At 54.5% G+C, this 10,039-nt stretch overlaps 1 protein-coding gene across 1 annotated transcript; it reads left to right on the top strand.

The window, feature by feature from the left end:
• Positions 1-128: 128 nt before the first annotated feature.
• P2RY2 (purinergic receptor P2Y2) lies at positions 129-9,781 on the top strand. The gene is made up of 2 exons (XM_064411144.1): positions 129-350; positions 6,669-9,781. The coding sequence occupies exon 2, from the start codon at positions 6,676-6,678 to the stop codon at positions 7,750-7,752; it is 1,077 nt and encodes a 358-aa protein (XP_064267214.1). The 5' UTR covers positions 129-350; positions 6,669-6,675; the 3' UTR covers positions 7,753-9,781.
• The last annotated feature ends 258 nt before the right edge of the window (positions 9,782-10,039 follow it).

Below are 10,039 nucleotides of genomic sequence, written 5' to 3' on the forward strand. Positions count from 1 at the left end.
CCGATCCCACGCGCGTTCCCATCCCGGGAGGAGAGCTCCCGTCCCGTCCCCGGGGGAAGGGGCGGTCCCGGCCCCGGGCGGGGCAGCTCTGGCCCCGGTCCTGCCCCGTTCCAGCCCCGTTCCAGCCCCATTCCCAGCGCCGGGAGGGCGGTGCAGCCCCGCGCCCGCCCCGGCCCGGCTCACACGCGGCGGCACCGGCACCGGGAGCGGCACCGGGAGCGGCACCGGGAGCGGGGGAAGGAGCGGGGGAAGGAGCGGGGGAAGGAGCGGGGCCGGGCATGGCACGGCCTCCCGAGCGGGGCGATCGGCGCTGAACCCCCGGCACGGAGCCCCCGGCTCGGCATCGCCCGGTGAGCGCGGGGGGACGTGCGGGGACATGCGGGGATCCTGGATCGTGGGGGGACGTGGGGGGATCATGGATCATGGATCGTGGGGGGATGTGGGGGTGCGTGTCCTGCCCACGACAAGGAAGGACAGGAGGCGACCTCCTGGCTCGGGTGGGAAACTCGTGGATGGGGTGGGAGTGGGGACACGCACATGGGGGAGTGGGGACATGCCCACACATGGACGGGGGACACGCACGGGTGGGACACGCACACAGCCCCCTACACACGGACACACGGACACACACATGCACGTACTCGCGGAGGTGGTGGCACTTGTTGCCGTCTGGGTGACGCGGGTGGCACATTGTCCCCGCGCACCCAGAGCAGCGAGTGGGGCACTGCGTGGACAGAGCCGAGCCCCGACCCTCCTGCTGTCCCCCTCTCAAGCCCCAAAGTGCCCCAAGACGGGGCAGAGGCACCAGCAGCCGGCAGGGAGTCGCTGGCATGGCAGGGTGCTGGCACAAATGGTTCAAACTGGGCACTCAGGGAAGCCTCCTGCTCCTTTTGCTCCTCTTTGCCTGAATTGTTGGATTTGTAATGCCTTAATTCACAATTATATCTTTGCTGCTCGGTTTCTCACTTCCCCGGGGAGTTCGCTGGCTGTTTGTCCGTGATTTCCTGTACGCAGCTCAGGTTAAACCCTGGAGCTGACTCCCTGCTTTGCTCCGCGTGTTTTTCCACCTCTTTGCCTGCCGGGCTCCCTATGTAATTTATTTGGGAGTGTTTTAATTTACACTGCACTGGTGATACTCTCATTTCAAACTTTTTGACTCCTTCTAGCACCTCCTAACACCCAAAACACCCTTCTTCCCTGAGCTGGGCACTGGCTGACATCACTGCGGGAACAACTTCAGGGGCAAAACGTCTCATTTCTCTTTCTGTTCCAGTTTTCTTATCAGTTTATTGCAAAAGCCATTTGGCAACCCGCTGCCTTCCTGTACAGAGGAGGTGAGGAGCAGCAAACCCAGCTCTGGGGGGCCACCAACACTGGGGGATGGTGGCCCTAGCTCATGGTTGCTGCTGCCAAAATTGGGCCGTTTCACTACCACCAAATTCTTCTTGTTTTCCCTCAACTGATAGGCTTAGCGGCTGATAGGTTAAGGGGCTGCAGTGCAAAGGGAGAGACCCCAAAATGCTCTGAGCCCCAAAGCACAGCCACACCCCGGGGCTTAGCGGGTTATAAAAGCTCCAGCAGGATTTCTGACGGCCGTGGCACTGAGTGACTTTATCCTGTCTCTGCCCAGTGCGATTTTTATCTCGGGTTGCTGGCACAAAACCAAAGCCACGAATAGTTCTCTGGCAGCCGAGCGTGCTGCCGGGCTCCCTCCTCAGTGCTGAGCAGCCCCCACTAAAACCTGACTGGGAGCCACCCCTGGGGCAAAGACCCTCTTGCCTCCACGGGATGCTGCCTGTGGAGCAAAACATTTATCCCCCAAACCCTGTGGGGTTTTCTGGTGGTGGAGCCTGGTAATTGTGTTATCCTGGTTGTCCCCCCTGAGTGCCTTTGGTTTTTCCAGGGTGGTTGTGACTCCCTTGGTGTGGGCAGGAGGCTGGGAGGTCTCCATGGAAATGTCCTTTCTCCCACATACGGAGCTTGTAGGGTTACCAAATCGGCCAGAAGCTGGCCCCACACTCCTCTCTCTGACTGTTCCTTCCTCCATCAGGTCATGGAGGGCAAAAGCAAAGTCAAACTCCTGGCAGAAACACCACCTTGTACCTCCAGGAAGTCTAAAGGATGCAAGGGCTCAGTTTCCCCCGTGGAATAATTAAAACTGGAAGTTTTAGGGGTCAAATAGGATCTGCCCCTATCCCACAGCAGGGAGAAACAGGCAGGGAGCATCAACTTTGCTGAAGCAGGAAGGGAAGTGTTGATGAAGGGATTAAATATTGGCCAGGGTTGATGTTTGCTTCCAGAAGGATCCATCCCCAGAGCTCTGCCGTGCTGGGAATTGAGTCAGGTTCAACTGAATGAAGGTGGCCTTAATTACCGTTGTCACTGATGGTTTTAATTCTTTCTTAATTCACTTTAAAGCCACACATTTGGTTAATCCCCATTGATTTCCCATGGTGTGGAGCAAAGCAGGAGGTTTTGGTACCCCCAGGGAAGCAAAAGCTGGAAGGGAGATTGATTCAGGGAGTTTCTTGGGGGAAACCAGAAATTTCCAGAAGAAGGGATTTCTCTCAAAGCAAAACCTTTTATTTGACCTCCAAACAAAGTCATAAAGTTCTTTTAAACTTGTTATATCTTTTCTCCAGACTTTCTCTCCCCTTTTTAGCTTGCATCAAGTTACTGAAAAACCCTCTAGGAAACCAAAACACACCCATAAAATATTTTTCACGGAGAAAACAAATTCAACTCTGCTGTTTCTCAGCCTGCTGACAGGAGGGGAAACTGAGGCAGCATTTCTGGAGTGGAGCTGCCCTCCAAAGGTGCTTTTTGGTAGGGACAGAAACACAGATCCTTTGCAAGGTTTTGGTTTAAATGAGGTGTTCTGGCTATGTTGGGAATGGAGGAGGGGTAGATCACACCCAGCAGGGATAAAGGAGGGATGTTGTCTGGCAGGGAGATGGATAAAGCTGCTTGGCTGTCCTGGAAATGAATTTTTGGAGTTTTTGCCTTGGGATTGTTGGAGAGAAGCGCTGGGGATGGTGGAGCTGGAACTGCTGTGAAGATCCTCAGCCCACGCTGGTGGCCGGGGCCAGCCCGGAGGAGAAAGGCTCTGAAGGTGACCGTGGCAGGAAGGATCCAAAGGGAAGGGGCAGATGGACAGCAGGCAGTTTGGCAGGCTCAGATTTCGGCCGGATCCTGTCTCCAGGCTCCCAGCAGACAGGAGCTCCCGAACGCCTTGCCTGTTTGCTTGTGGTCACAAAGGGCTGGAACCACAGCCCCAGAGCAGTGAAAAACGATTCCAGGTCGTTTGCTTCCCAGAGTCTCGAGTGGTTCCTGGTCCTGAGCGAGGATTTTGATGAGTCTACTGAATGCCTCAGAATTAGGGCAGGGAAAACACCCACGTTCTCCGTGTGTCCTTTGGAAGGGGGTCAGGGAGAAGATGCCGTGGAGGGATCGTGGTTTCAGCCTCCAGCATAAAACAATGGGAGCCGTGGCACAGCCAAGGGCTGCCTCTGTGAGGTCCTGCTGGGAAATTAATCCACATTAATTATTTGGGAAGGCCAATTAAACCTCATCAGCCTCCCTGTGAAAACGTATTAATCGCAGCCGTGATTTGGTTGCGCTTTGCTGTCTTCAGTGACTTTGCTGCTGCCCTGGCAAATTCCAGCATGAAACACGGCTGGGACGGCACTGGGAATGCTGGAAAATGGGGCAGAAATCAGGAGTCAAGGCCTTTACTTGGAAATTCAGTGCCCGTCCCGTGGTCTCCCTGTGGAGTGCTGCCCATCCCTCAGCTGCCCGTGACCTTCTCCCATGACAGCCCCCTCCTTTGCCATGCTGGCTGATCTAAATATCCCTGGCAGATACAGTTACAGGAGCATTTTGGGATGCTGACTTCACGTGCACATGCCTGTGGGTGCTTAATCTGCCCAGGTTCCTCTCATCACCAGGCTCCTCTCCTGTGCTGCCTTCATCCTCTGGCACTGAGGTTTTCTGGGAAAAGAAATAATGGGATGAACAGGTCCAAAGCCACAATGCAGAGACAGGGATGGTCCAGCCACTGCAACCTGTGGTTCAGCATGGAAGAAACCGTGAGTGGATGGATGCAGGGTACCTAAAAAGCTGTGCCTGGTCACCTGCATCCAATGCCACAGAAAAAACCTCCCGTTGTGACCTTGGAAAGGGCCGGGAGATGAAGTGACCAGGCAGATGCAGGTGGCTCTCACCAAAGCATCGTGGTTTCTTTGCTTTTGGGGATCACAGAAGTGTTTGTCCTGCTTGGCATCCTCAGGGATTGTGGCTGCCTTCGCCCTCCCCTTGTTCCTGCTGGGAGCTCAGGGTGTCTCAGCTGGCATTTGTGCCACCCGTGGGCGCAGCAAAGGGCAGTGCCAGCTGCCAGCTCTTGTGCCTTGGCTGGCCCTGGCCTCTCCATCTCGCTCCCTGCGGATGCAGCGAGGGGGTGGACTGCAGCCACGGGCCCAGCACACACAGCAGGTTTTGTCCCAGGGATTCTGGGCAAAACTAGGCGGAAAAAGAGGAAAAAGAAAGGCTTTTGCATTCCCAAGAGGAAAAGGAGGGAGAGCACGACAGCAAGGACAAGGGTCCGTTCAAACCAACCAGCAAACGCTGTTTGCTCCTTGTGCTGAAGGTGGAGATGAGGGGCTTGGCACATCCCTGGGCAGCCAGAGGAGATTCCCCACCTTGGCTTACGGATGGATTATGGCTGGGTTTTCTCACTGGGGTCTCAGGAGCCTGTGGGAAGATGAGCCAGAATTCAGGGTGATCTCCCCCCACCAGTGCTGGGTTATGTGCAGGGGAGGGAGGGGAAGCAGATGGAGAAATCCCATGCCAGGCTGAAGCCTCTGGAACTCTGTAACCTTTCCCTGAGCCTTTTAGGGCATCTTGTGTGGCTTCCCTCGGTCACGGTGGCCTGTGCAACCCGTTTCATCAGCTGCCAGGTCTGTGGGCAACCTCTCTCTGCCTGGCCACAGAGCTGCAAAGCTCACAGGGAAGGAAGAAGCTGCGGAGAACAGCAGCTGGAAAATGTTTTCCCATCTGCCAGAGCTGTTAACCCTCTCCATCCACAGCCACACTGCTGAGGACTCGGGGGAAGCAGGATGGGAGCAAAGCTGAGCTGAGTGCAGGAAAAGCAAATCCCCAAGGCCGGGACAGTGCTGGCTCCTGATTTTCATCACAGAGTGGTTGCCAAACTTGTATTGGGGTTTTTGGAGATATTGCAGATTAGCTGGGGTGTGAGTGTGTGATTTCCACCCCTGTCCTTGAGAAGTGTGAGCCTCAGCCAGACCTGTTCCTGCTCTGCTCCAAGGGGAAAGCATCAGGATAGGGGAAACATCGTCAGGGATGGTGTCAGTGGACTTCTGGACAAGTTGTTTGATCCAGTCCCCAGAGCAAGGACTGGAGTTATCCCCTTGTGATGGGCTGGAAGCATCACTTCATCCCTTCTCCCTCAGCAAACAGCTGTCAAGGTGCTTTTTAATACAAAGTGCTTTACTTGGGTGAGAGATCATCCAGGCTGGCAGCTTCAAAGAGATTGTCATTGCCTTCTTCCTTACAGGACCTGGGTTGGAGGTGGGGGCAGGATAGCCCTGAAATCCCGGTGGGGTTTGGGTCAGGGTACATCCCACTCACTCATTCCAAGGGCACCTTTCCCCAGAGCTTTTCTCCTGCAGGAGCTGCTGGTCCCTGATCTCCTGGGCTAGATTTGTCTCCTTGCAACCCCCCATTTCCACAGGCTTCCCGTAAGGCAGGGAACAGCAGGGACATCAATCCGGCTCCTCTTACGGGAAGGGAGGAAATGCATTTTAATTTGATTCCTGACCCATGGGCTCGCTCGGAGATCGCGTGTCAGCAGAGCCCAGGGCACAAAAGGGCCCTTGTCCCTCCTCACAGACAGGCCAGGCTCTGTGTGTCTGCAGAGACCCTTTCAAGGCCATTTTTCTCCTCCCAGCTAATCAGTCCCGTGCAGAAACCAGCTCTGCACAAGCAGGGCTCAAGGCCAGGGGGCAGGACTGTGACCTGGCCACCATCAGCCCAACATTAAACTCATTAAAGACCCTTCATCCTCATCAACAGCCAAGCCAGGCAGAGCCCCTTGCTCCTTTTGGCAAGGTTTGGTTGCAGGACCTGTGGATGTGGTGAGGTTTGTCCTACCAGAAGGAGCTGAAGACCTCTGAAATGGGGGCCAGTCACGAGGGTTGCTTGCTGAAATTCCACTTTCTAATCTTTTCTGCTTGGAATTTAGCAGGATGCATTTTTAATGGTGCTCAGCTGAGTCACCCCTCATGGCTGGTTAAACACAGAATGGAGCATCTTTCCTGTTCTGTGATGCAGGAGACCAAATTTCTGTGTGAACCTGGTGGGAAGGGTGGTTTGGGACATTGAACTGGGCTGCAGGAGCTCTGAGGTGGGCTCCCACATGTGGCCTGGAGTTTGTTGGTGGCTTTAAAGCAGCTCAGTTCTTCCTCTGTGCTCCAGATGGAAAATGAGGTGAAATAAAACTCACCTCATCCACCTGACCATAATTCCCCCATGCCAGGCACTGCTCAGTTGTGTCACCAGCACCCTGAGGCCGTGGTGTCTGTGGCCAGTGATGTGCTGCCCTCTTGAGCCACTGTCTGCATGTCCTTACAGCCTCTTGGCTTTCCCCCCAGGGAGAGGATGGAGACCCTCACAACTCCTCCAGCCTGGACCAGGGTCACCAACAGCTCCTCGGACCCAGGTGGCGCAGATGACAACCCCTACAAGTGCGTGTTTGACGAGGACTTCAAATACATCCTGCTGCCCGTCTCCTACGGCATCGTGTGTGTGGTGGGGCTCTTTCTCAACCTGCTGGCCCTCTACGCCTTCATCTTCAGGATCAAGACCTGGAACGCCTCCACCACCTACATGTTCAACCTGGCCATAAGCGACACGCTCTACGTGGTGTCCCTGCCCCTCCTGGTGTACTACTACGCCATGGGGGACAACTGGCCCTTCAGCGTGGGGCTGTGCAAGATCGTGCGCTTCCTCTTCTACACCAACCTCTACTGCAGCATCCTCTTCCTGCTCTGCATCAGCGTCCATCGCTTCCTGGGCATCTGCTTCCCGCTGAAGTCGCTGCAGTGGGGCCACGTGCGCCACGCGCGCCGGGTGTCGGTGGCGGTGTGGCTGGTGACCGTGGTGTGCCAGTGCCCCGTGCTCTTCTTCGTCACCACCAGCGCCAAGGGCGACACCATCACCTGCCACGACACGTCCAGCAAGGACCTCTTCGGGCAGTTTGTCATTTACAGCTCCGTGATGCTGGTGCTGCTCTTCTGCATCCCCTTCCTCATCATCATCGTCTGCTACTGCCTGATGGCCCGGCGGCTGCTCCAGCCCACCCGGGGTATTTCCCGCCTCTCCCGCTCCAAAAAGAAGTCGGTGAAGATGATCATCATCGTCCTGGTGGTCTTCATTGTTTGTTTTCTTCCTTTCCACGTCACTCGTACCTTGTACTACTCCTTCCGGAGCTGGGACCTGAGCTGCCAGACCCTCAACGCCATCAATTTGGCCTACAAGGTGACTCGTCCCCTGGCCAGCACCAACAGCTGCTTGGATCCCATTTTGTATTTCTTAGCAGGGCAACGATTTATGAAGTTTGCGGGCAACAAAGTGCCGTGGAAGCCTCAGAATGAAGTGGCTCTGGGCATCGTGCCCAACAGTCACCTGGGAACCAGCAGCGACACGGACACGCTCTCCAAGGATCTGAAATCCTAGCTCTGCCCCGCAGCAGAAGGGTTTATCCTGGCTGTGAAGGGAGGACAGGATGCTCCGGGGCCCGAGGCTTTGGGTGTTTGGGGTGCCTGGGCTTGCACCCGCTCCAGCGTGTCAAACGCGCTCCTCTGCTTGTTTTGCTGTATTTTTTTCAGGAAGGTGCAGCTGTGGTTGCGCACATGAACCCTGATCCTTGGCTCTGCATCCCAGCCTGCCCCTCTGATCAACGCTGAGGTGACCAAATCTGGGGGGGAAATCGTGCCTCGAGTCATTTTCCAAAGCAAGAACGCCGTGTGCAGAAAGTGCCCCTAAAGAATTCCGTCTGCAGATTGCCTGGCACAGGGGGAGCCGGAGCTCCTCTGTGCCTTGGCAAGGCAGGAAGGGCTTTGGGTGGATGAGGAGAGGCAGCTGCAGTTCTGCTGAGCAGCTTGATGCAAATGTCAAGGACAAGTGTCACCCACAGCAGGAAAGGGTCTCCCACAGCTTTGCATCCCTGCAGGAATGCTCTCCCAGCTTCAAGGTGGCAGAGCAGGGATGGGACTCCCAGCTCCTCTCCAAGGGCTGCCTTCCCATTAACCTGGACACTGCATCCCACTGGAGTGCACTGGTAGCAGCCCACTGGAGTTTACTGGTACCATCAAGCAGGTCCCCTGTAGGTTTCTCCAGTGGGGCCAACATCTTCCAAAAAACCCATTAGTGCTTCCCAACAGCAGCAGTCACCCTTTAAAAGCTTTTAGGAACCTGCAGCTTCCAGCTGCTGGCTTTAATAATCATCTCCAGCTCATTAAAATTTAAGGTGAGCTCTTCATGTATTTTTTTTTAATCCCCTTCCTGGTGATTCATGTTTCCAGCCCAGCAGCAAAGACCAGTGTTCATCCCCTTGGCTGAGCGCTGCCACGTCCCCATTGCTGTCCCTCAGAGGTGACAGAATTTGCCAGCACTAAAGCCCGAGTTAAGGAGCTGCAAGTGGTGCTGAGCTTCACCCCATTCTGCCTGATTTGTAAAAAATGTCCACAGAACATTTCACCAGAAGGTGCTTGTGGTGTTTTTCCCTGCGGTTGTTGGGTTGGAGAGCCCAGGTCCATGGTTTCCAGGAGAAATTATTCCTGCCCCCAGAAATGAAAATTGCTTGAGCTGCAGCACTGGACGAGTCACATTTTGTTAAAGCTCTGCTTCAGGACTAGGCAAACACTGATGTTGGCTTAGACCCAGACCTTAGTTTCTCCCATCCTTCCTTCTTGTGAAGTTTGGTGGAGACAAAGCCACACCATGATGTCACCAGGTGTGTTCAGTCACGGGTGACTGGGACCATTCCGGGATAACTGGGAGGTTCCTGTGGTCCCACCCCCAATGTTGGTCGTCCCTGCCAACAATGTCACAACCACAGGAAGGAGGCAAAGGCAAATAGGACATCTGTAGGGTGGCTCATGCCACCCTCAGGTGTGTTTGGGATAGGATTGGGTTAAGAGCAGACTTGCACCATGGCAGCACCTTTATTCCTTTGTTCTTGTGAAGGGAGCTTGGCTTGATGGTGAGGGTCATGGCACAGTCACTGGGGCGAGACAAACAGCTGGGAGAAATGAATTCAGCCAGGGCACTGAGCTGGTACAAACATCACTCCAGGCCAGGCCTTGCCCGGTCTCCCACACTTGCCAAAAAAGCGGTGTGGACACGTTACGTGCTCTGAATAATTCAACAAAAAACAGACCCAAAGTTTCCTCCTCTGGTCCTGCTTGGAAATCCCACCTGCCTCTGAGCTGCCACCACCCTGGGCAGCGCTGCCAGTGCCATCAGGGGTGTCCCTCTGTGATCCTCATCCTCAGGTGATCCCACTGGCCAGTGCAGAGCGGTTGGAGTGGTACCAGCTGGAAATCTAGCTCTAGACTTTTGTTTTTGTTTGTAAAAGCACTAACTTATACTAGAGAGAAAAAAAAAAGGTGAGTTTTATGACAGTGACTGTACATTTTTATTTTTGTAACATGCAAACACCTCAGATTTCTGATAGTAAATGAGTTTATTTCTACTACAAGCATTTCTCTGCTGTCTCCTCTGGTATGTAAAAAAATGGGTATTGGGGGTAGAAACTGGGTTGTTGAGTGCCATGGAAATATTTTAAGCTCCAGGTACAGCTGTCCACTCCTCTGTGAATCTTGATCTCCATCTAATTCAATGAATTCAATCTCCACTCTTGATTCAAAATTTTCATGGAGCTGGTGCCACCAGTTCTGGAAAAATCCAGGTGCAGAGACAGCTCTGTGGTCATGGCAGGGCTTCACAGGGGACAAAATCC

The sequence above is a fragment of the Passer domesticus genome, chromosome 2 (assembly GCF_036417665.1).
Source record: "Passer domesticus isolate bPasDom1 chromosome 2, bPasDom1.hap1, whole genome shotgun sequence".
NCBI lineage: Eukaryota > Metazoa > Chordata > Aves > Passeriformes > Passeridae > Passer > Passer domesticus.

Bases quoted from the DNA above. Each gene is read 5' to 3' on its own strand.
- P2RY2 (XM_064411144.1), top strand. From the start codon at position 6,676: ATGGAGACCCTCACAACTCCTCCAGCCTGGACCAGGGTCACCAACAGC.